We start from the raw sequence: 26,388 nt of genomic DNA on the forward strand, positions 1-26,388 counted from the left end.
CAGTGTCAGTGGGTTGGCTTTGCTGCGTGTGGGCGAGTGGACCCAAGTTTGGCTCGGGTCCCTTGGAAGCTGCTTCAGCTGGTGGTGGCTGCAATAATAGCTGTGTGCCTGGGTGTCTGCATGCATGACCAGAAGCAACAATCAACAATCAGAGCACAGACTCCCAATATTGGGGGGCAAGTTCCAGTATTTAAGGACAAGGTCCTATGCCCACCCTGGCTCTGGCAGGCTGTGTGTCTGCTGCTCTAGGAATATGTACACAGCTGCTGGCCATGCGGCTGGGGGGCAGGAGTGGGAGATGGGTAGCTGCTTCCTTGGGAAGAGCTAAAACTGTGGATATTAACCTTGATTTATGGTGCAAGCCTTCCCCTGGAAGCTGCAAGCCTTTGAATAGACTCCGGACTTCCAAAACAATTACATCAGGCAGATTCTGCCAGTGGATTGTTGTCTAAGTGAGAAGACAGACTCCTTTGCTTTCCACTCCACCCTCTTCCCTGACGTCACTTCCTCCTTTATTCTTACGCTTTATGGGTTTTATTTTATTTTATGTAAACATATTACAGATAAAAGACTATTTTACTTTAAAGTAAATTTGCTTTTACTTCATGCTTATGAATGTTTTTATATGATCAATAGTTACTTGGATTTTTCCCCTCTTTTGTCTGTTTATAGCCTTTGTCTATTTTTTTTTTCTGTTAGGGAACATGAGTAATTTTTTTTTTTTAATCTCTACAAGTAAACAATTTAAGCAAAGGATGCTGGCAAATATAATAAAAACTGTTTACCCATTATAGGTTTCAGAGATAGGTGAATTAAAACAGCAGAATGGTACCTTTTATACCTTTTTAAGTACAAGGAAAATAGAATTGATACAACACAAAATTTGGCAAAGCTGTGTTGAAACTGGTCTATTCTAACTTTGTTGGTGGAACCCTTTTAGAAAGCAACTAAGCTCCACAAATATTTATATCCTTTGTCCAGAAGTTTTTCTTAGACTGACTTGAGAAAATTAAAAAAGAAATACCTGTGGGCACAAATATATTCATGGCAGCACTGTTTATAATTATGAAATATGGAAACAGCCCAAATGTCTAAACAACAGGAGTCTGGCTTAGCTGAACAAGGTACGGTCTCCTGAGTTGAAAGTTTTGCAGTCGTTTAAGGTGGATATCATGTATCATTTGGGAAAAATTCTCCTGAGACATGTCATGTGAAAGCCAGGCTGTAGACAGAGTGCCTGCAATGATACAGCTACAGCAGTGTCGCCTTGGCTTGGGGCCCAGGACCGAGGGAAACCATACAGGGCTCGGGAGGGAGGGAGGGAGGGAAGGAGGGAGTGGGGGGAAGGAGGAAGGGAGGCTGTGGTGAGCTCCCCTCTGCTCTGATTTCTATTGTTTCCATGATGTTACTTGGGCAATTAAAGAAAAAAAAAAAAAGATGGGGGTGGTTTGGGGGGGAGGAAACAGGCAGGAGTTACAAATTCACCATATAACAACAAAATCTGATTAGGAAATTCAATTAGCTAGCTCTCCGTTGTTGGTGGGAACACTGGGGTCTGGCTGCTCTCCTGAATTTGGTGGAGAGGAAGCAGCCAGCTCCCTGGATGGGCAAGGTTCTCAGCAAAGACCAAATGTGGTCTTGAGGACCCTGCAGGGCTCGGGGTGGGGGTGGGTGATCCCTGAGAGCAGCCTGACTTGTGCATGGTCCTCCACTGCCTGCCACTGGGTCCTGGGCAGGACCCCCGAGTGAGGACACGTAGTGCCAATGCAAATGCCACCGATATAAGTGGGTTCCTGGCCATCCCTTGAAACTGGATGACAGGAGGGGCATGTCTGTGTCTGGTTTCTGTCACCACTTATGATGCGGGGGCAGTACTAGCATCACAGCCTCACGACTCTTTTCAATGACCCCTGATTTCTGCAGAAACGGGAAGCTAGCAGGTAGCACGTGCTGTCAAGGGCCTGCAGCGGGACTTGCAGTGGTGCTTCCTGCAAACCTCCCCCCGCCCAAAGACCAAGAAACACTCACTGCCGTCTCAGCCACGGACCAGGGAGGTGCAGCCAGGGCTCAAGGTCACAGAGGTCATGACTTGTGGCGGAAGTCTCCTCAGAAGACCCTCAGAGATGGCCTGGCCGCTGGTCCAGCCTCCCCCATCCCAGGAAAGGGGCAGCATCTGCCCAGGTCCCAGTGCCAGAGGGGAGCAGGGAGAGACCCAGGGGTCCACTCAACCCGCGCCCCCAACACCAGGACAAAGGATGCTGCTGCTGCTGCAGCCCCCAGTGGCGGAGGAAGAGCCTCTCAGAAGCTGAAAGGCCCCCCACCCCCCAGAGATGCCAAAGGCATTTGCCATAAATGAAACCATTAGCTTTTCATTTATTTACTCGGTCAACACTGGAGGGACTCTATTAAGCTTCCTTCTTTTCTTTCTTTCCTTTCCTTTCCATTTTTTCTCCCTCTTCCTTTTCTTTTTCTAAAGAGATGCTTTTAAAAGGTTTTAAAAGTCTCAGGAACTTTTCCCATTTCTGGCTCAGGAGGGGTCTGTGATGTCCCGAGCAGCAGCTCCTGCATCCAAGTCCTTTCCAGCAAGCCACAGCCCCCGGGCCTGCAGGGGCCAGGGCATCCACCTCCTCTCCACCCTCCAGCCAGGTCTCTCCTGCCCCAGGGCCTTTGCACCTGCACTGTCCTACACCTGAACAGCTTTCCCCCAACCTCTGGGCTTCAGATGAAACATCCCCTTTAGGGAAGCTTCCCCCACCCTCCATCACTATCTGCCTCGGCCTCTCATTTCCTTCGCAGTACAAATCACAGCTTGCAATTATTTTACACATTTGTCTGTCTGCTTGACTTTCTGCCTGTTTCCTCTGAAAACCCAGCCAGGGCAGGAAACCGGGGTGTCTGACTCACAGCTGTAGAGTCTGTTCCTAGCTTACATTTCATGCTCGATAAGTATGTGGGGGAGAAGGGCTGCTTCAATCTGCGCTTCTGAATTATGTACATGGGATGGAGACCGTCCTCTGGAGGGAGATGTGGCAGAAGGCTGGTCTCAGACTCGCCGGGATCTCGGACCTCGGTTTGAAACCTGCTTTGGTTTCTTACAAGCTGTGTGACCTCAGACGGGATATTCAGCCTCTCTGAACATCAATCACCTCTTTTGTAAAGTTGGAATAAAATATCAGTAGGGAGGGGGCTGTGGAGTTCACCCTGAGGCAGGGCAGGGGCAGGGTCTGGACAGCCTCCACGTCCCCCTTCTTTGCCTGCCGGGCAAGGGGAAGGAAGTAGCATTAATTGAACACCTACTATCTACCAGGCACTATGCTAGGCAGTTGGAATGCAGAGGTGAATAAAACAGAAACTGCCCCCCAGCCCTGGAAATTCTAGTTGAAAGCAGGCGACGGACACATGGGGTTCCCAGCACCCTGAGTGTCAGGAAGGAGAAGGGTGGGGTGTGAGCAGGAAACCGAGGCCTGGACCAGCCTGGAGGGTCAGTGGAAAGAGACATTTGTCTGAAACATCACATGTGCAGGAGTCTGGGGAAAAGAAAGACCAGGCAGAGGGAAGAACGTGGCAGAGGCGCTAAGACAGAATGAAGCTGGGCACATGTGAGGATGGAGTGGAAGGGGAGGGGGCAGTAGCTGGAGGGGGAGGGGGGAGTAGCTTGTTCTTATCCATCCTGACCTGGCCACCACCAAGCACAGGTGCAAAAGCCCTGCAGCCCCACGAGTCAGGGCAGGCTCAGCACCTGGCTCAGGGCCTGGTGGAACGGGGAACCCATTCGTACCTTCGGCAACGCATACTTCGGCAGCTTCATCGGGACAAATTCATTGCGACGATAAGAGATGTAGTATTTGGTCTGGTTTGTTGAGGTTGCCTAACAGGAGGGGAAAAACAAGTTTTTAAGGGACTAGGTTTCTTGTCAAGCCAAATCCTGGTGCAAATGCCCTTTTACTTTGCTTATACATGCTCTGCCTGAAATGGGCAGACTCCTATTCATCCTTCAGAGCCCCACACCAAATGCCCCACCTCTGGGAAGTCTTCCTCCACCTCCCTCAGTTAGAACTAACCTCCTTCCCCATGCTCTCTCAGCACCTGGCTTCCCTACGTCTGAGTTACAGACACGGTGAAGAAAATTCTGTTCCCCAGAACTCCTCTTAGGGAGAGTACTTGGTGAGCCACTGAGTGGAGGAAGAGGCAGGCCAAAGGTAAGCTCAAGCCACAAAAGATGACCACCAGACCATGAGGCAAGAGAAACAGAACGAGAGGCAACACTCCTGAGACTGGCATGTGGCCAGCACTGTCCCAAACCTCTCATCGGTATCGAAACCAGCAACTCCACGACCTGTGATCATTTCCATTTTAAAGATGAGAAAAGTGAGGCCCAGAGATGGAGTAACTTGTCTCCCACGGGATATAATAGAAGACCCAGGAAAAGAGCAGCATTTGCTTCTTTGGGGAAGGGGGCGAGAAGGGAAGAGGAGGAGCAAGGGGGCAAACGGGTGATGGGAGAGGGAGCAGGCCAGGAGCTGGACAGAGCACAGTGGCCCCTGACCTCTGGCCCCGGCCGGGCATGCACCGCGGGCTGGGCCTTCCCCCGTCGGACACAGACAGGGTCACCAGCGGCAGACCAGGTCTCTGCGACAAAGCTGAGAGCCAGCCGTGATCACATCTGAACCCAGACCAGCCAGTGATGACCTCGCGCCATCCAGGCTGAGTGCGTGGGGGCGGCTCCTTCACCATCACGGCTCAGCCTCCTGAGCCCCCTCCTTCCAGACCAGATCACCGAGCAGCCCAGTTACAGCGTGGCCCCGCTTCCCGACAGCACCCGATCCGGCATCTTCCATCCTCCCCGAGCCCCCTCCCATGGTCCACCCTCGGCCAGGCCTTTCCAGCACCTCTAACTGAGCCCCCCACCCCCTCCCGGGGCCCCGTGGTGCATGGTGCCTACTGCTGCACGAGGACCAGCCCAATTTGCCCAGCCGCAGCTGTGCCCCCGGGGTCTCAGGCTTGGGGCGCTGGCAGACCAGACAATCACAACATTTAGAAAACACTCAACGTGAGATACGGTTGTCAAAGAAGCCAATGCTGTCATTGCTCCAACCCTTGGTAGATATTTGCAGAAATACAATGGGAGGTGCTGGGAAGACAGCGGTGCTGAGAGCAGACCCGGAACCCCCACCCGCACCGGACTGCAGGGTCTACGGTAAACAGTAAAGGACGACAGTGTGGCCTGGCTGTGACGGAGGAAGGCACAGAGCTGGGGGCGCTCCGAAGAGGCAACCTGTGGGCCTGAAGTAGAGTGGAAGTCAGGGAAGGCTTCCTGGAGGAGGTGGTGTACGACAGTGTTGGAGGAGGAGGTGGAGAAGGGGGCGCGAGCGGTCCATGCCCAGGGAACAGCGCGTGCAAACACACAGAAGGGATGGGAAGACGTAGGGCTGGGCGTCAGGCGAGGGTGAAGGAGAATGGGGGCGGGGCTGGGAGTCGGGGGCGGGGCTGGGAATCAGGGCCGGTGGTGGCAGGAGCCTCTGGCCTGGCCTGCTCTAATGGGAGCCATGACGCACCCTGCCAGTTCCAGCCCCCAAATCCACAGGAGGCCCTGGTACACTCTGCGTGTGGAGAAGGGCACCTGGGGTGATGAAACGTCCCTGAGATGGGGGAGCCTTCAGGGGAGAGAACACCAGCGGCTGCCCCAAGGGGCCGTCTTCATAGGAGCCTTTGGATTTGTCTCATGGGGTCCTAGAGGGCGGAGCAGGGGTCACTGGATGAGAGTAGAGGAAACACTTCGTCTCAGTCAGTGCTGGAATGACATTTCCAAAGATTTGAGCTATCCAGGAGAGGGGTAGGCTGTTTTAGAAGGAGTGAGCTCCTCGTCGGTGGAAGTAATCAAGAAGTGGTATGACCAGTTGCTTCCTGGAGTGTCTGAACCGTCAGACCACATGGTGGTCCCAACTGTGATGTGAGTACCTGTGTGTACAGGCAGCAGGGCTTGGTCCCTGGGCTCTGGACAGCTGATGCCTGGCGGCCAAGAGAAATGACCAGAGACCACAGCTTTGAGTATCATTTCAAAGTCACCGGAACCAGATGGAACAAAACGGGTTTGGGCTTGGGGGCCCTGGGCTGTGGGAAGTTCCTGGTGGGCAGAGGGGAGAAGGAGCAGGTGGCATCCCTGTGTTTTGGCCTTACGGGGTTTGGGGGGGTGCCTTCCACCACTGTCACAGGGGCAGGGGAAACTGAATTAAGTAGCACTTGAAAGTAAAATAGCCATTTTATTGCTTCCTGTTTGAGTGATTCCATTTTCCCCCGAGTGGCTTATATCCCACATCACCTATTGCCAATTTCCAAGAGCCCCAGCAGGAACCTCACCTTAACGAAGATGTAATCGTCCTGCACGGTCAGAGAACTGTGGTCAATGGGGCCTGCGAACGGCACTGTCAGTGTCTTATCGGAGCAATTGTGGATCTGGCAGGTGACATACCGAAAACCTGCAGGAGATAAGAGCCAGCCACGCGGTGCATGAAATCTCAAAGACTCAGACTCTAGCTGAAGGAGTCAGACACAGCCTCAGACATGATTAAGTGCTGAACCTTTTTGACTCGGTCTGCGTTCCAATACCACTGCCGCCGGTTTTGTTTGTGGGTCTGAATTTTAAACGGTGTGCCCTGTGATTACACCTGCTGCTGAGCGGGGGCAGCTCTGTGCCAGGCGCTCTACGGCGAGGAGTTCTTTTAATACTCAGGACCATGCAACGATGGTCCCATCTTCCAGATGTGGAAATTGCGGCTGAGCAAGGTTAGGAGACTTGTCTACCTCAGGGCCACCCGGACTGCCTCCAGCTTTTCCTAAAGGAAGTTTCACTGGAACACAGCAGTGCCTGCTCGTTTATGCGTCACCCATGGCGCCTTCACCATACAATGGCAGTCACTGGCAGCAGAGACCACACGGCCAGCCAAGCTAAACCGTTTACTAGCTGGCCTTGACGGGAAGCGTTTGCTGACCCCAGGGGGAGGTCGTGCAGGGGAGCACTGCCGTGTGAGTGCAGGACTTGATCCATATTCTGTCCCATGCGCCCTCTGCCCCTGGCTTAGGGTTAGGGTTAGGGTTAGGCACGGCACCTGCACATCCGTGGCCACCTGTATCCTCTGTCTGGGAGAGGGACCTCGGAGCAATCCGGAGAGATGGTGGGCAGGAGACCCCCCACACACACATCTCCCACCCACCAGCCTTCCCTGGGCAAGCTGGGTGCATGTGGTCACCCAGGAAAGGGACAGTGGCAGGGCCGTGGCAGGCATCCATGGCACCCATCACGACTCGGGACCCCTCCCACCCTCCTGGAGTCTCTCCAACTTAAACGGGTGGGTGTGGGTAGGACTCAGGGGTTCTTTCCCCCCTAACTTTAGACAAACACTTTCATCCCTTTAGGAATATCTACGATCAAGCAAGTTGAACCCCTGTTTTGCCAGCCAGCCGCTGCTCTTACGTCAAGCCCTCTGTTTCCCGGGTTGGGGGCCCCAGCGGAGTTGCGCAGAGGCCTGGAGCCTATGCCCCGGGGGAGCTCGTCTCTACCGCTTTTGGGCAGGAGCGGCATTTAACCACAGGGGCCAAATGGAGCCCAGCCAGGGCGCTCAGAAACGTCAGCGCTTTCGGGGCACATCCTGCCCACAGCCTTGGGTGGCCGGAGGACCTGCCCTAACTCACCGGCAGGGTCCCCTGGGTCTCAGCTCCTCCACTGTAACGTGGGTATTAATGCCCACCTCAAAAGAGCAGTTGAGCGTCTAGGAGACTGTGAGCACAGTAGGCCCGCAATCAGCCACGGCTGTGCCATGGCCCCCTCCTGAACCACTTCCATCTCCCCTCTAAACGGCCTGGTCACCCCCTGTGGTCAACACTGAATTTCCTGTCGTGGGCTTGCCTGGCTGGACACGCCGTGGAGTTGAGCCCAGGCCAGACTCAAAGCGGATCATCTGCTCACTCATTCAGTCATTTACTCACTTGCCCACTCATTCGTGCATGCATGCATTCATTCATTCATTTGTTCACTCATCTCACTATGGTCAGGCCCTCCCTGTTCCAGCTCTACTGCCAACGAGACAGACAAAGACCACCTTTCACGGGGCTGATGGTTTGTGCAGCGGGAGGAATGCTGATTCACAGCGCTTGCCAATTTCTCTGGTGTAAACCACCGCCGCCCCCCCCGGGGGGGGCAGTCTCAAGCTGCCGAGATGAAGTTTCTGACCACGGGGCTGAGAAGGGAGGTGGACGCTTGGCTCTCATGAACCGGCACCAGCTGCAGCTCTGGGGAGAGGCAGACGGACCGACAGTGACAACGTGGTGTGACAGGCAGTGAGCGTCCTCGTGTCCACGGCACGGATTGTGGCCGCAGGGTCCTGCCACGTTAGCGCAGGGGCCCAGCATCTGCTCAGGGCGACTGGCACCTGGCCATGTGCTTATTCATTTGGTGGCTCTACTGGGGACACAGAGGTGAATCGATCAGGCCCTGCCCTGTCCCCAAGGAGCTCCAGGCCCGGGGAAGTGTGCAGAGCTGTGACAGGGCAGTCCGGGTGCTGTGGAGCCCAGAGGAGGTGGTGGGCAGCCCAAGAAAGACGTTCAAGGTGGACAGATGGGGAGCAGCCTTCCCGCAGAGGCGAGGACAGGTGTAAGGTGACCTTGGGGAATGGCCCGTAGCTCAGGCTGGCCGGAGGGTAGGTGGGGCTGGTGAGTGGGGTGGGTCCTAAAGGCCTGGAGGCTGTGCCACCAAGCTTGGCTGGACTGGATTCTAACAGGGCTCCCGGGCTGGGGTGGCTGGAGGTAGGGGAGACGGGAGAGGGACGCTGCTCCGCCCTGGGGGCTCTTCACGTGCACGTCACAGCTGCTAGGCTCAGGGTCCCTCCTCCCCCGGGGAAGGTGGGCTGCGCGGAATCATCGCTGGGTGAAAACGGCGCCCCTTGTTGAGGATGGAGGCCTGGCCTTCCTCCTCGCTGGAGGTGGGAGATCACGAGACATCCCCCGCCTCTGCTGCATTGAGCCCCGCTGGGGATCAGGTCGCCGTGAGCGTGGCCGGGATGCTTTTGGATTTGTGTGTGGAGGATGGTGGGGCTGCGGTCTGTCCCGGCCCGTGACCCTGTGATTTGGGGCAAGCTGGAGCCTCTGTGAGCTTTTTCTGCTCCTGGTCAGTGAAGCTGAAGAAACAGTAACATTCCCGCAGGACGGGGGCGTCCAGGGAGGAGCTGAGGGCTTAGACGTGGTAAAGGGACCCACCGCACGTTGACACATGACGTCCCCAGGCTGAGCACCATGTGTGGGGCCCATTTCACAGACAAGGAGGCCGAGGTGCAGGGTCACTTCCAGGGTCATGTGGCTGGCACGTGGCGGGCAGGGAGCTGACTCCAGCGCCTCTGTCGGCAGCCAGGACTCCAGTGCCTGGCACCACTGAACCTATCCTCCACATAGTATGGCCCAGCCAGGGGACAGCTGTTTGCACTTGTCAGCTCTCACTGTTGGTTAAGTGTGACCCTGCCTGGGTCTCCACTCCGAGAGAAACCACCAGGAGGTCCCAGCAGGCAAGGGGCAGGGCTGCGTCTTGTTCTTGACCCTGCTGGGGACCCTGCTGCACCCAGCAGGGTCAGCCCTGGGCCTGGTCCACAGGGGACTCAGTCTTCATTCAACACTCAACATTCAAGACTCAACACTTCATTCAAAAGTGTTTGTTGAATGAAGGCACAATCTACAGGTCCTCTCGGCTCTGATGTTCTAGAACATTCCATGGTTCTGCCGCCAGTGCTCCTCCTTCAGGAGCACAGAGGACCTTTCTCATAGCATGCGCGGCCCCTGGGCTCATCGGCCATGAAGCTCCTTGCCCCACTGGAGGGGGTCAGCCATCGGAGGCCCTGCCCCACCTCAGCACTCAGCAAGCTTGGTGGGGGGCAGGGTGGGCGCTGAGAGATGGGGAAACACTCAATGCTCAGGGGCCAGAACAAGTCGTCCTCTCAATAGACTTTGCCACTGGAGTGGAGCTCCTTGACTTCAGTTTATCCCCGGTTGGAAAACAAGCACATTTAAAATTATGCCGCATCGTAACACAGCAAGGTCAGCCGTGCAGGGCCAGCCACGAAGGACAAGGGCAGCCGAGCCGGCCACAGGGTGAGCAGACTTGGGGCGCTGGCTCCTGTACCCTCCCGGCTTACCTCCTCCGAGCTCCTGGGCCTCCACGTGGACCACGTCAGGGTCAGCGTCCACCCCAGAGACAGCCCTGGAAAAGAATGGCCGAGGTTGGCGTCAGGAATGCAGCCCCCAGGCCCTTCTCGCGGGGCCTGTGTGGTCCCCGAGCCCCAGGCAGCCATGTGGCCTCCCGGACCTGGGGCTCAGAGGACACGGTCCTCCCCGAGAGCCCACCTGCTCCTGGGAGGCCGACGGAGCCCCGGCCTCTGCCTTGCAGGGCCCAGGGTTTGCTGGGCATTCTTCCGCTTAGAGTAGTTTAGAGAAGACTCTCACATCCGTGCGTGTTGGTGTGTGTATGTGTGTGTACGTGCGCCTGTGTGTTAATGATCAAAACAATCCTAGGGGGCAGGAGATGCCTGGGAATGTCACCCTAATTTAGCGACTGAGGGCACGGAGGCTCAGAGGAGCAAAACATCCCCCCGGAGGGCGCAGACGCGGATTCAGAGCAGGCCCCTTCTCCCTTACCCCTGCTCCCCTTCGTGCCCCCTTCACAGTGCATCCTTGGGAAGGCACTGCTCCCAGCCACTGGCCCCTCCCTTGACCACACTGCTCCAGGGGTTCGGGCAGCGCACGGAGCCCAGGGGGACCGTGGCTGCCCACGACGGAGCATTCAACACGGCCCAAGAAGAACGGGACGAAGACACACCCTGGGGGGGGCAGGGACTGGGCTGCCTCCTCCAGGGGAGCTGGGCACAGCGCTGACCCCCGCCCGCCCAGCACAGGGCCTGGCACCCAGGAGGTGAAGCACAGGTTTTTCAACTGATGATGTGACGTGGTCCAGGGTTTCCCAGATTTTACCGGTTCCAGGTATCAACTGGACTGTCATCTCCTGCCATGTTCTGTATGTCAGCTCCCTTTAGAACCTTCTATCTACTTCAGCCATCTCCTGAGCAAGAACACCCGGGACGTCATGGGTGTGGGGAGCTGATTGTATTTGTTATAACGTACATTCCAGCCGGTGTGACTGTTAAACTCCATCCACCAAGCCGACCCTCTCACAGACAGTGATCTGAGGCAGCACCTTGACTTTGCCAAAGAGGAAACTGAGAGTCTGATGCAGAGGTCACTTCCCACGGCCACTCAGCGCCCAGGACAGGCATCCCCATGGCCCCTCCAGGCCAATGAGATGTCCCTGCCACTGAACGCTCAGTCCCCACCACTGACAGCCCCCAGAGTTGGCCTCTCTCAGCTCTCAACCCGATTCCTAACGGGCTTGGCACCAGGGTGCCTGTTTGCTTCACCTCCTCCAGGGGCCAGGTGGTCCCAGGTGGACAGGGGAAATCCACAACGCTCCCCGTGGCGGGATGTGCAGTCTGTGATTCTTCAAACGTGAGTGCCGGCATAAATCACTCTGACTCTCCACAGAGTCTCCATCGCAAGGTGAAGTGTTGATTTAGGTTTTGTGAATAGACCATTTGTAAGCTCCTTGGAAGGAGGTCTCCTGCCTGACATTTTCCTCTCTTTTCTGAATAAAGAGAGACATTGTTCCCTTTACCAGGAGCACTGACCGATCCTCAGCTGGGCAGATGGAATTTTAGTTTGCCCATCCATCATCTGTAAATGGGGTCATGACACTCGGCCTGTCACTCATCCACTCACTCTCTCTCTCATTCCCTCTCTCTCTCTCACTCTCCATCGGAGCCTCTCCCCTGCCACTTCCCAGCACGCCCACACCAGGCCCTGCACCAGGCAGGGAGCACAGTGGGCCTGAGGTCCCTGCCCCAGAAACCCTTGGTCACGGGTTTTGAAGACCACGTGAAACTCTGCATTTACACACCTCAGATGAAGCCTGGCTCCCTGTGGGAAATGACAAGCATTGAGCCCTGGGCCTTCTTGTTTGTCAAGGTCCCCAAAGATAGTATTTGGGGAAGGCCCTTGGTCTACTGTTTAGAAACAGCAGTCATGTGAGAAGACCTGTGGCCATGCAGGCTCGACAAAGAGCGCGGGGAGTTGATTGCTACTCCTTTGGATGCTAAGGGAAGCTCGGATGCAAACAGTTCTGGTAAACCCTCTAAGACACCACCACCAGGGCTGTTGTGGGATGACCTCTGTCTTCCCCTCAACTCCCTTCAGGACAGAAGTACTGCCACTTGCCTCACACCTGGGCAGGCACTGGAGCTCATGGAAGCGGAAGGCTGAGGCTTTACGGGTGAGCTTGGGTTTGACGCGGGAGGAAGACTTGGAAATGCCTGGGGAAGTGCAGGTGGCCAGACTGCCTGGCAGAGAGGCCAAGGGCAAGGTCACTGGCTACGGACAGAGGCAGCCATGGCCCATGACCTAGGACAAGTGCCCTGGCCTCTCTGGGTCACCGTTTCCCCTCTGTAACGTAAGGGGAAGACAGTAGGGTGCCGTCGTGTGGATCTCATAAGAGGATGCACTCGGACCCGAGGTCTGGCGCCCGGTGCACAGTCAGTGTTCACAACGTGGCTGCTGCTGGGCGGTCCTTACAATGTTGTCCCAGTGCCGTTGAGAGACTAGCAGGGAGGCGACGCGTCAGGGCATTCGTGGGCCCAGAACATAGTAGGTCTCCCAGCCCCCGGCCACGGCCCCATGAGGCCAGTCTAACGAGCTCACTTGTTTAAGGTTCTCAAAACATTAAGGGTCTGAGTCTCAGACAGAACACAGGGCTTCGGCGATTCCCGCTGTCAGTTCAAGGACAGAGAGCGCCTTGGAAGTGCTGTCAAAACAGCATTATTCACTGTTTACAAGAGGGGCCCGTCCCTGTGCTGTCACCACGTTCCCGGGGAGACTCCTGGGCCCCGAGCAGACAAGTGTCTGGCGTGATTATCCCTGTCGCATAACGACTTGGAGCAATTTGAGAAACCTGGGGGAAGAAATAATTTGATTTGCCCGTGATAACAACGTGTCTGCATGAGCACCAATTTAGCTTTCAGTGCCTGCAGGCTGTTTCTCTCTGTGGCCCCAGAGGGCTCCCTGGGACTTGGACGCGCTGGCAGAACCGCTCCCCCCCAGTCCCCCCCATTCCTGATCTGCCAACTTCCTAGGCCGCCCTGCTCAGAAACCCCACCTCCTGGCCCCCCTCCCCACCTCCTTGAGCCCCTGCGGGCTAACAGTTGACAAGAATGACAGGGCCTGTGATTGATGCCGCGCTCCAGTTTCCGAGGAAGGACCCAGGACCTCTCGAGGGCGGCCACGTGGAGGGAGCCCTCACACCCCTCCCCGCCGGGGCGGAAGGCACACCCCCAGGCCGTTGTTTCAGAGGCGAGACCAAAGCTTCCCTTCAGCCTGTGGCCCTAAGTCCGCAAACTAGTTCCTGGCCCCGATTAGCATGAAGACGCAGAAGGAACAGGAGGGGGATGGGAAGCTCTTCCCACAGCGTTTGTCCTGGGGACGCAGGGCTGTGCCTGGCTGGGAGGCCTGGGCGTACGTGTGCAGCCCAAATGAGATAAGAAAGGAGAGGATGTGAGTGTGTGTCCTTTTCACACTCAGGAAAACGCAATTTGGTGGAAAGAGCCCGTGTGTCACTGCATGCATCTCCAGAGGTAGTTTAGGCGGGGGTGGGTGGCAGCCGGGTCAGGGGCGCCAGCGTGGGCTCTGAGCCCCGCCTTTGGCTTCCGCTTCCTCTGCCCCTGGACCTCGTCCCTGTCTCATCCTCGTGGGCCGCACTCACTTATCCAACAGGCGTTTCCTGCGCACCGGGGCCTCCTTGCTGGGGCGGTGAGACTAGAGCTCCACGCAAATCGACTGTTGAGTGGCTCCCAAGAGATGACACAAACGCGGAGGGGGCCCGGGCACCAGCTGGGGCAGGAGTGAGGGTCCAAGACCGGTAGGGGCTGAGGAAGCCACGGGGCAGGGGAGGCTGCACCGCCGGGCCGTCAGCCGGGGGCGGAGTCGGGACCAGGACAGGAGAGGCAGGGGCAGTGGGAAGGGGGGAGGGGGGCTCCGTGGGGAGGGGGACAGTGGGCCTGCTGTGTGTCGGGCACTGGGCCAGCTCTATGTGCATTAGTGCCTCTCCCTACTATGGGGGAATCGGAGGCCCAGAGAGGGAGATTCAAGTGTGCGAAACTGCACAGCTGGTTCGTGGGTGCGCGCGTGGCCTGAGCGACACCAAGCCCCAGCTCTCAACCCTTTCCTACGCTGTCCCGGCAGAGCAGAGAGGACGCCCCGGAGGCCCCCCTGGGATGAGGAGGGCAGGGCTGGGGCAGAGAGGAGAAGGTGGGGGACCTGAGCTGGGGGCCGAGGGGGCTGACTTGGCCTCGCCGGGGCTCCCCGGGTCCTGGCGGGGGCATGCTCACCAGAACACATGGTCTTTGGTCACTCGCTCCTGCAGAAGAGTCCACTTCTTCCCCAAGTCAGACGATACGTAGAGCTTTAGGGCAGAAGGAGGAGAGAGAAAAGTTTGGTCATGACATGAGGAGTGAGCCCCTTCTGAGAGCTGCATCACCCCTGGATGATGACTGCCCCGGGGGAGGCTGGCCGGTCCTGTCCAACCTGGCGAGGACCTGTTGGGGGCAGGCCCTGTGCTCCAGGTGGGTACAGACCAGCCTCCGAGAGGCAGAAGGTCAGGCACGGGGGCTCCATAAACGGCCAGTCTCGACCCCAGGCCAGCTGGTAGGAGCCCAGAGACAGGGGCAGAGGTCCCCCGAGGAGGTGTGTCTGAGTGCAGGCACCCAGGAGGGACTTGAATGTCCTTTATGCATGTGGGGCGGGGGGAGGGCGCTCTGGAGGAGGGAGCAGGAAGGGTGAGACGGTCAGTTCAGGACACAGCAGAGACCTCGGAAGCCTGGTTGGGGCCTTGACCGCTATGGTAGACCAGGGCCTGTGCTTGGGGTTTAGTGCTCTGCGGTCGCTAACTTGAAGGACCTAATAATTTTATCTGTGAACCCGAGATCTGTGAGCACAGCTGGACGGAGCAATGAGCTGGTGTGGGGCTCGGAGCCCGGGTTCCTGTGGCTCTGCCAGCGCCTCCGGGGGCGCTGCCGCCTTCCACCCCTGGGGGGGGCCTGGGCCTGGGGAGGGTCAAGGTTGGGCGGCCGTGCGCTGAGTCCTGAGGCCCTGGGAGCCTGGGAGGTCTGCGTCCACCCTGCCTGTGTCCCTGTGCACAGAGAGTATGACATTAGTAGCTAATAAAGACACCGTGACAGCTGGAGAGAGACCATGGAAGAAAGGGTTTGTCCCATTTTTAAACGTTTCTCATTTTGCACTGGACCCTGTAAAGTACACAGCCAGCCCTGCCTGAGACCACCCGGCCGCTGGACAAGATGAGGTTCTCAGGAGGGCTGAGGCCAGCTGCCGTGGGGCGGAGGCAGGGAGGCCCCAAGGAGGCCAGGCCTCGGTCCAGCCCTGGGCTGCAGGCTCATGGAGAGGCAGAAAGGGCTCCGAAAGGGGCCTGTTTAGAGAGCTGAACAGGTCCTGGGAGGAGGGAAGGGGGAGGAGGTCTAGGGCTCTGACCTGGGGACCTCGGGTGGGGACAGAGCCTCGAGCAAGCAGAGTGGGCTTGGGAAACGCCAAGTTGAAGTTGCAGGGGCCACAGGGCAAGACCTGAAGGGGAGGGAGGGGACAGCTCTCTGGGGATCACAGGACAGGGTGGGGGGGAGGAGCACCCACATTGGAGCACCCGCTCCATCCTGCACCAACCTCCACTGGGACTCAGTAGCTCCATTTCTTTTCTTTTTTTATAAATTTATTTAATTTTATTTATTTATTTATTTTTGGCTGCGTTGGGTCTTCGTTGTTGCACGCAGGCTTTCTCTAGTTGCGGCGAGCGGGGGCTACTCTTCATTGAGGGGTGCGGGCTGCTCACTGCGGTGGCTTCTCTTGTTGGGAGCACGGGATCTAGGCACGCGGGCTTCAGTAGTTGTGGCTCGCGGGCTCTAGGGCACAGGCTCAGTAGTTGTGGTGCACAGGCTCAGTGGTTGTGGCGCACGGGCTTAGATGCTCCACGGCATGTGGGATCTTCCCGGACCAGGGCTCGATCCTGTGTCTCCTGCATTGGCAGGTGGATTCTTAACCACTGCGCCTCCAGGGAAGCCCCTCAATAGCTGCATTTCTTAAACCAAGGCCCTGGGAGCCAGTGTGATGTGCAGGAGGTGGCCGTGGTGGGTGTGAGCTACCGCATCACAGCCCTGGTGCTTCCCCAGATGCGTCTCCACGCCCTGGAGGCCAAGAGAAGCCAAGTACAGCACAGGCTCCCCGGCCCAGAGCTCCAGGGCTGAGCGACACCCGGCCCTGCATCTGCAAAGCTCGTGGTCCAGGAGGAGAAACGACAGACCCGAAGGCAAAGGATTGCCCCTGAGCACAGACACTTGCCAGACGCTGGGGGAGCAGGAGGGAGGATGGTGCCCAGGGCCCTGGGGCAGCTCACACAGAAACACGTGTGCGAGCACCCCTACAATGCATACACGTACTCACAGACATGCACACACGGAGACAGACACACAGAAGCCCAGATGTGCACAGATACACGTATACACGCAAGCTCACACACTCAAGCATATACACACAGGGAGACACACAAGCGCATGCGCCACCCGGCCCCCAGACACAGACGTGCATGTGCTTACACACATGCACACACGTGTGAACGCACACAGACACAGAGACACAACTAGGAATGCACGCACGCACCCATAGACACATAACGCACACACACGAGCAGACACATACTTTCACTTGCCCCTTGAACCCTCCACTCCTCACGGGCCTGGTGGTAGGCGCGGAGCCGGCGCCTGTTGGGTCCTGGCCCCATGGGGCTGGAGCGTGCACACACACACATACACACACATGTGGATCCTGGCCACCACATACCCCTCCCCTCCCCTCCAGCCTGGGGGTGGCGGGGATGTCTGCAGCCTCTGTTCTGGGGATAAACCGCCATCTTGTTTTGCTCCTGTTGCCCTTCCGATGCCTTTGAGACCAGTTCCCTGTGTTAGGGTCCCTCCGTGAGCCATCTGGAGGTTCCTTGTTCCTCCCTGGACACCGCCTGTTGCCTGGCATCCGTGCATCATCGGGGTCGTGGGGATGTCTGCAGGCAGAGGAGGGCAGAGGCCCTTCCAGGGGGAGGGAGCTCCCGAGCACAGGCCTGGGACCAGGAGGTAGGGGGTGGGAGGTGCTCAGCAAACAGCAAGTCAGCCTCCAGGTGCTGGGTCTCAGTCTGTGCAAAAGTGAGGCTCACAGCCAGACGCTGAGGATGGGGCAGAGCTGTGACTTCATCTCTTAGGGGTGGGGAGTCAGGGAAGAGTTAAGCAGGTGGTGGCAGCTCTGCTCACGTGGTGGCCCTCCGCCTGCTCTATTTGGGAGGCTAATGGGATGGGGAGTGGTCCCTATCCTGCTGGAGGAGGCCTGGCCTCCTCCTTCCTCTCCAGAATGGCTGGGCAGTCCCCAGTGGCAACACGGAAACCCAGGCCCCTGTCTCCCACGTTTGGGGCTCAGATCCCTGCCCTCCCTTTCTGGAGTCACCCAGGTGAACCTCGGCTTTTCTCAGTTGTAAAATGGGTGACATCCTCCTTCAGGAGGTCAGGAGGGTTCAAGTGGGTCCCACGTGTCAGGACTTCACGCAGGCAAGGCGTGCGCTGAACCGGGGCTCTGAAGCCCCCGGACTGAGCGTCGTGCCCACCGTCCTCCTAGACAGAGCTGCCCGGGGCGAGACGGAGACCGCGGATGTGAGCCTAACACTCCCTCTTGGCCCCGCGATCCTGTTCAGTTCTGCTCCTGCCCACACTGTCACTCTGGGGTGTCCGAATCGCCTTTCCCCCTTGCCAACAACAGCCCTGAAAACTACAGATTCCCCAGCTGCCTAGGAGAGAAATTTCAGAAAAACGTTCTCTCCCTCTTCCCCGCAGCTGCAGAATTGCAGACCGGCCCCTGCGTGAGTGATTCCTCCTTGAAAAGGTCATCTCCTAACCTCGGGGTCTTGTGAGAAGACGCCCCACTTCAGGATGGCTGTCCCTACCCATAAAAATCACCGAGCGCCTCTAGAAAGAAAGTCACTCTGAATAGTTGTCTGACTGACACTTTGTGACCTGGTGACAATTGCATAACTGTTGTCCCTTTTTCTTAAACTTGGGAGTTTTCTTTGTTAAGCTCCTCTCCTCTGCTCTCACCTGCAGGGAGAAAACACTCAGGATGCGAGAGTTTCTTACTCAGAGAGGCTGAGAGTCTGCATCTTAGTCTGTATTCCACCCGGTGCCAGCCGCTGCCCCCAGGTACCCCTGCAGGGCTCCCCAAACCCTGGCTACTTAGAGCCAGTGTCCCCTCCCCAAATTCCTCAAGCCCCAGGCTCCTGCTATATTCAACTCTTGCTGTTTTCTGGACCCACCTTTTTTCTCTCTCTTGCCTCTAGGCCTTCGCACATGTTGTTCCCTCTGCCTGGAACACCCCTCTTCCCCTCTCCCACCACCCGGCCGACTCCTCCCTCTCAGGGCAGTCTCACTTTACCCATCTGCAAATCGGGAGAGCACAGCTCATATCCTCAGGCAATAAGTGAATAAAAAGGAGTCTGAGGCCATCAGTCTCAGGATTATGTAACCTCCGGATTAACGGATGGCGTTATCGTTGCCATCACCACCGACGCACTTGCATTTATGACATCTGCCCCAGAACTTTATGAAGCCTTTCCAATTTGCTCTCATGGGAGGTGATTGCATAACACACAACCAACTGCTGCAGAAATAGAACATTTCTGCTGAATAAAGGACAAACACCGGCAAATAAACACATCAGGGACATCCTAGTTACTGCAGCTAAGAGCCGCACAGCGATGTCCTGGGGAAGGGTCGACTTCCTCTAGACCACTCCTCTAAGAAAAATAAAATGATCAGAAGATGTTCTGATCTGATGTAAAGGTAAAACGATCAGAAGTGAGAACAAGGGAGAAATAAAGGAAAAGGAGGAGGATGAAGTCAGAGGGAAGGCGCATTCCATTCACAGACATGTGTGCCAGTAAGTCTCATACAATTATTAGAAGCATTGCAATTCCACCCAGCTTTCAGTGGTAGGTTGGGTATGATGGTTGGAACTCAGCATCCTTCCTTCCCTTGCTGTAGGGCACCTGGGCATACTGCAAAGGCTGAAAAGCTGAGATGCAACATCGCTCAGACTCCCTTGCAGCTAGAATTCTGGGTCAGATAGATGCACGCATGCGAGGTTTGGAAGGGGACAGTGCCATGGAGGCAGTTTCCTGCTGCCTTGGGCCATTTATTTTATTTTATTATATTGAAGTACAGTTGATGTACAATGTTGTGTTAGTTTCAGGTGTACAGCACAGTGATTCAGTTTTACATATATACATATGTATATATGTATATATATATTCTTTTTCAGACTCTTTTCCCTTATAAGTTATTACAAAATATTGAGTATAGTTCCCTGTGCTATTCAGTAGGACCTTGTTGTGTATCTGTTTTATATATAGTAGTGTGTATATGTTAATCCCAACCTCCTAACATATCCATAGGTTTGTTTTCTATGTCTGCGGCTCTGTTTCTGTTTTGTAAATAAGTTTATTTGTATCTTTTTTTTTTAGATTCCACATATAAGTGATGTCACATGGTATATGTCTTTCTCTGTCTGACTTACTTCACTTAGTATGATAATCTCCAGGTCCATGCATGTTGCTGCAAATGGCATTATTTTATTCTTTTTTATGGCTGAGTAATATTCCATCATATTGTATATATGTACCACATCTTCTTTATCCATTCATCTGTCGATGGACATTTAGGTTGCTTCCATGCCTTGGCTATTGTGAATAGTGCTGCTATGAACATAGAGGGTGTATGTATCTTTTCGAATACCAGTTTTCTCTGGATATATGCCCAGGAGTGGGATTGCTGGATCATATAGTAACTCTGTTTTGCTGGCCAGCAAGGTCATGGGTTTGTGCTTGGCATCCATCTTCCAGCTCTGTGGGGTGGAGGGGCGGATGTGGTGGAGGCAGCAGCTGGACAAACCTCTGTCTCTGTGGACGTTCCCAGGCCGTGTGGGCTGCAGCAGTGGTGCTTTCAGATGCCTGGAGCCCGGCCTCAGCTGCATGTTCTTGACCTTGGTGACCCCAGTGGAGTTCCCAGTCCCCCACCTTCCCCTGCTGGTCCAGCTTCACAGGCTTCTGGGAGGATCCTTGGGAGTCTGGCCTGAAGCCGCACCTCTAGCCCTCCCAAAAGTTTAGAGCGCACCCAACGCCCCACGCTAAATCCTTTTTCTGCTTAAAATATCCAGAGTGAGTTCTCGTTCCTGCGCTGAGCCTTGTCGGACACAACAGTCAGCAAAAAGGAACACGCTCTGAGCTGTGAGATTCTCACTGCTCACAAAGCTGTTCTCATGACCACAGCACCCTCTACTCATCCCTTTCTTTTAAAAGTTATTTTTAAATTAATTTATCTATTTTTTAAAATTTATTTTACTTTTGGCTGCCTTGGGTCTTTGTTGCTGCGCACAGGCTTTCTCTAGTTGTGGTGAGTGGGGGCTACTCTTGGTTATGCTGTGCGGGCTTCTCATTGCCGTGGCTTCTCTTGATGCCAAGCATGGGCTCTAGGCGCGCGGGCTTCAGTAGCTGTAGCACGTGGGCTCAGGAGTTGTGGCTCGCGGGCTCTAGAGCGCAGGCTCAGTAGCTGTGGTGCACTGGCTTAGTTGCTCCGCAGCATGTGGGATCTTCCCGGACCAGGGCTGGAACCCGTGTCCCCTGCATTGGCAGGCGGATTCTTAACCACTGCACCACCAGGGAAGCCCCAGACTCATCCCTTCTTAAGAGAGCCCTTGCCCGCCCCACCCTACCCCCTTGATAGCACCCCTCCTCCCTTTCAGCCTATATAAACGCAAACACGGCTTCATTTGGGCTGGAGGATTGCAGGGGTTCATTTTTCTTTCTTTTCTTGTGCGTGCGATCATCTTTGTGGTTCTGAAGTTGTATTAAAAAGTAAACTTACATCCTGACTCATTCTCTAAGCCCCTGGTCAACCCCCCTCCTCCAGGAAGGCTTCCCTGATTGGCCACCCAAGGTGTCTTGTCTCCTCTACTAAGTTTCTGGAAGGCAGTCTCAGGCTCAGACCAATTTCTCACAGTGCTGGGAAGCACAGGAGGTTCTCGATGGGAAGCAGAATAAAACATAAGAGTGGGTCTATTGATGTTTTAGAGGTAAGTGCCCAGGGCTCTGCCTGTGAGCAGGTCTGAGGTCCGAGCAGAGGGGAACAGGCTGGTCAGTTTCGTGCCAGGGGTCCCCAGCGAGCTGGCATGGGGAGGGACTGCCCAGCTCTCACATCCTTTTGATCCCAGGAGCCTAATGCAATTTGCTGAGCCTTGAAAGAAAAAAAACCACTGCATTCAGCTCTCACCCAAGGAGGCTGTCCAGGCTCCAAATAAGGTAGCCTCAGAGCGCCCCAAATTCTAATGACACAGTAAAGGAGGGAACTAGAAGTAGGGGGGCAGGGCAGTCTGAGGGGTGGAAGGACAGTCTTTGCTAGAGGAAGGGGCAGGCATCTGGGAGGAAAAGGAAGGGGAGGGAATAGAGGAGAGCGTTTGCTTTTGTAAAAATCTGCAAGTCCTTGTGAGCGAGATATTTATGTCCAGCCTGTGGACTCTGGGTTTGGCATACGAGTTGCTTTGCCCAGCGGGAAGGGATGTGATGTTTTCCAGGTCAAAGCAGACACGCGGAGGTTCTCATGTGGTTTCCTCTGCCCCTCGGAGCCTCTGCCCTCCATCATGAGAACGGCATGTCCGCAAGTAACCGCTGGTTCCAGAACAAGGGACCTGAACCCTGCCAGGAGGCACGCCTGTCTAGTCAGTCCCAAGTGAGCCCGGCAGGACCCCCGCTGACTCGCAGACGCAAGAATAAGAAAGAATGCTTGCTGTTGTGAGCCACTGAGGTTTGGGGCTGTGTGTTACTCAGCATTATAGCAGCAGACGTCTACCAAACACACCAGGTCTGTTGGCATCAAAGTCAGTGTTGTCCGCCCAGCCATCCTGCTGAAACCATGATGCCTGAAAAAACAGCCCTGCTGTCACTGTTATTAATGTCCTCAAATTCCTCATTCCTTTTACAACCACAGTGAAGCCTTTCTTCCCTCCTTTTTCCTTCCTCATAGTCACAGAAAAGACCCAAAGAAAATAACTGAGATTTCAGCTCCATTAATTTTCCAGGGCACCATAAATTAAAAAGCAATTGCAATGCAGTCAATCTCTGTGGGAAAATAAGTCTCTGTGATTGTGCTTTCCTCTAAATACATGGAAGGCTAAGTTGCACTAGTAATACCCAGAATACATGCTGCTCCAGAGGAAAGCACCCAGAGCAGAGGCAGCCCGTGAGGCCAGGGAATTTCAGGGACATCCTGAAATTCAGTCAGTTAGCAAGGACCAGACCTTGGCACAAGACTTGCTTTGGCCAGTGATGTGTGAGTGGGTGTGATGTATTCCAGGTCAAAGCAGAGACACTAAACTGAGGACCAGCAAGGAGGCCAGGCCCTGTAGACAGCCATGGCTCAGGCCAGCCAGGAGTCTCCATGTGGAGGTCCCTGACCTGGGTGATCCCTGTTGGTAGAAATTCATTCATTCATTTATTCATTCATTCATCCATCCAGCTGCCATCCATCCATCTCCATGATCCATCCACCCCCATGCATGCATCCATCCACCCATCCAGCCACCATCCATCCATCCATCCATCCATCCATCCATCCACCCATCCATCCATCCACCCATCCATCTATCCATCCATCCACCCATCCACCCATCCATCCACCCATCCAGCCACCATCCATCCATCCATCCATCCATCCATCCACCCATCCAGCCACCATCCATCCATGCATCCATCCACACATCCATCCACCATCCTTCCATCCATCCATTCAATATTTTCAGCCAGGAACTTGAGGTAAAATGGTGAAAAAAACCAGGCATAGCCCTTACCCTCAAAGAGCTTACCCCAAGTGTGTGTGTACGGTGCAGACAATAATCAAATAGTGGCACAAATACATAATTACAGTCCTGGGAAAGAGAGGCACTGGAATCTGGGAGAGTGTGGAACGGTGGGTCCCAAGCAGGCCTGGGGGCTGCCAAGGATGCTCCTGATCTGGATGGCTCCCATCTGCTCCAGACCCAGGCTCTGCCTTCTCCACCTTTTTCCAACCCTGGGGGCTTGCCCTGTGTAGATGGCATCCGGATACAGGCTCCTTCTCTCTGGCTTCGGGTGGGATTCAGACCATGGGAGGCACCAGCAGAAGACCGGAGGGCGGGAGGGGAGAGACCTGGGTACCATGACTTCTGTTCTCCGACTGCCCAGCCGCCGTTCCTAGGGGCTGAGCGACCCTCTCCTGGACCAGCCTCCTCCTCGCCCTTTCCTTATGACTCTGGGGATCTGGCCTCCTACTGGGCAAGGTGGTTGGCTGAAAAAGGCCCCCCAAAATATCCATGTCATAATCCCTGGAACCTGTGAATGGGACCAGATGGAGAAGAAAAAGACTCTGCAGCTGTGATGCAGTGAAGATGTTTAGTTGGGAAGATGATCCTGGATTATCCGGGTGGGGCAGAGGGAACTTTCACACACACGCACGCACGCAGGCACACACGCGCGCGGCAACGTGAAGACAGAGCAGGAAGAGTTGAAGATGCTGCCTTTGAAGATCCCAGTGACCCCTTCACACGCCGCAGAATTCCAGAAACTGGGAGAGGGAAGGGAGGGATCCTCCCCAGAGCCTCCAGAGGAAGCGTGGGCCCACAGACACCTTGGTTTTCGCCCCATGAAACTGATTTTGGGCCGAAACTGTGAGAGAATACATTTCTATTGTTTTAAGCTATCAAGTTTGTGGTCATTTCTTACAGTGGCTGCAGGAAACCGACACAGGCCTTTCCTACAGCCAGGGTGGCCCCTCCTCCACGGGCCCTTAGCAAGCTCCCTCCTCAGCCCCAGGGTCTCTCCTACCCCGCCCACACTGGCCCTAGAGAGAGCCCCCCATTACGCTCTCCTCTGTCGCCCTGTGAAGGTGCCCTGTGTTCCTGGGGCCCTGCCACTCAGCCCCTCAGAGGAGGGGACGCTGATTTGGGATCTGAAGGATGATTCACTCTCATGGTGGAGGTGGAAGAGGCCTCCAGGCTGAGGGGAGGGCCTGGCGTGGGAGGGTGCGTGGAATGTTCTGGAAGTAGAGGAAGGCCCTGTGGCTGGAGTGCAGAGAGAGGGGGACAGAGTGGAAGGGTCCTCACAATTATCCACCATCTATCGACCGACTCTCGGGCCCATTTGTGCCAAGTGCGAAGCTCACCTCCCCCGCTCGGTTCTCCTGCAAAGCCTCGAGCTCCTGGTGGGCATCCAGCCACATGGCCCAGGGGAGACGGGGATGATGGGGGGTCCCGGGCCCCACGTGATGGAAGGCTCCGTGCCCTCGTGCATCACCCAGGCCTGCTTACCTTGCCCTCCCGGGTGTAGGCCAGCACCTTGTCTTCCACCTGGGGGTGGAAGATGAACGTCTCCACGGAGAAGGGGATGACCTGCTTCTGGAAGGTGGCACCCTCGTCCGTGCTGAGGAACAGGCTGTGGTCCCGGTCGCTGAGAGAGGCGCTCACAAGGATGATCTGAAACACACAGTGGGGTGTGAGGCCTCCCCGTGGAGATCAGGCGACGCGTCTACAAGCCAAGGGCTGCTGGAGCTGCCAGAGGCCGGGAGGGGGCCTGGAACGGGTCCCCCGCAGCCCCCAGAGGGAACCAGCCCTGCCGACACCTGGCTTCAGACTTCCGGCCTCCAGAACTGAGACGACAGATTCCTGTAGTTCGAAGCCTCAACTGTGGTACCTTGGTACGGCCGCCCCAGGACACTGACCTGCCCGGCCGACAGCTCTACAGCGGGGAGGGCTTACTGTCAAGTACACCCAGGAGCAGGGGCCATTTGGGAGGCTGCCTCGCCCTGCGGTCACCTGGTGGAATGACAGGGCCCCTCGGAGGGACACACGAGAGCTCCTGTGTCCCTGGTGCCAGAGAAGGTCGACCAGCCGGGTGGGCTGCGACAGTGCCAGAAGCACCGGCACACGGGGTGGAGGGGCCGCGAGCCGCGTGGTTCAACCCCCAGCGCTGTGGCCCCAACTCCCACCTCCAGCATCATCAGAAGGTCCGTTCCCCACACAGGAAGCCAGGGGGTCTCCTACACATGGACCTTGTAGAACCTTCATGGTTCCTGGGAGCCCCAAGGAGACACCAACCCCCCTAGCAGGGTCCCCAGGCCCTTCCTGGACCGGCCTCCCTCCCAGCCTCCACTTGCACCCTGGTCATGCCCAGCATGGGCCACAGCCCCACCCTGGGGTGGGCCTTCCTCACCCCAGGCTGGGTTGAGCTCCTGCCACAAGGCTGCTGGGGACCCGGGACTTGCCCATCACATGCTCACCCCATTTCATGGAAGCGGCATCCTCCCCAGGGACTGAGGCCCTGTTGGGCCAGGGGCCATGTCTGTGGAGGTCACTACTGAGCCCCTCCCCAGCCCACCCCTGCAGGGCCTGGGCACTCCACCCGTCAGATGAATAAATGAGGGAATGAGGGGATGAATGAATGAACCATGTGTGCTGGTGGAGTAGGGAGCTGGGGGCACACACTCCGTCTCCAGATAACCCAGTTCAAATGCATGTCTCTGTGACCAAACACCCTCTGTGCCTCAGTTTCCTTGTGTACAAAATGGATGGCTTTCCCAGGGAGGGCGTGGGGCAATGAGATGCCCCCCAGGATGGCCTTCCTCAACCTCCGACACTGCTCTAGAAGACAATTAAACACACACAGCACAAATCAATGAACTGCACAAAACTCCTGTCTCATGTGAACAGATGATAACCCAATGTGTTCTTTCTTTCCAGGGAAACCTAACGAGCTCCCCAGGGGCGGTCATTCATCTCCTCCAGCACAAAAGCCTTCTGTCCCCAGCAAACGGAGGGTCGTGGAGCCTGATTCCTGCAAAGATTGTGCTTGGAGATGTTCCTCATGGTGTGATTTACACGCAGGAAAAATGGGGCGGGGGAGAATGGTCAGGGGAGCCAGAGAGCATGTACAAATGATTACAGAGAATGTTTAGTGACAAGAGAGCTCATGCACACATGACATTTAAAAAGCAGGGCACAAAACTATAAGCGAGTCTAATTTCTGTACATTTCACATTGACAAAATTGTAAGGAAGTATAGTATAATTTTGACAATGGTAGGTGTATAAAAGTAGGCATAATTTTATCAGTGGAAAATGCATAGAAAGAAGAATG

The 26,388-nt window shown here is 55.8% G+C and overlaps 1 protein-coding gene across 1 annotated transcript in view; it reads right to left on the reverse strand.

The window, feature by feature from the left end:
* Positions 1-26,388, reverse strand: part of SORCS2 (sortilin related VPS10 domain containing receptor 2) — a 499,376-nt gene that overhangs the window by 64,519 nt on the left and 408,469 nt on the right. Inside the window, exons 4-8 of the mRNA XM_061191944.1 lie at positions 24,565-24,729; positions 14,466-14,539; positions 10,176-10,240; positions 6,358-6,476; positions 3,779-3,868 (exon numbers count right to left, since the gene is read on the reverse strand). Coding sequence (XP_061047927.1) covers positions 3,779-3,868; positions 6,358-6,476; positions 10,176-10,240; positions 14,466-14,539; positions 24,565-24,729 — 513 coding nt within the window. The remainder of the gene's footprint in view (positions 1-3,778; positions 3,869-6,357; positions 6,477-10,175; positions 10,241-14,465; positions 14,540-24,564; positions 24,730-26,388) is intronic.

Source organism: Eubalaena glacialis, chromosome 5 (assembly GCF_028564815.1).
Source record: "Eubalaena glacialis isolate mEubGla1 chromosome 5, mEubGla1.1.hap2.+ XY, whole genome shotgun sequence".
NCBI lineage: Eukaryota > Metazoa > Chordata > Mammalia > Artiodactyla > Balaenidae > Eubalaena > Eubalaena glacialis.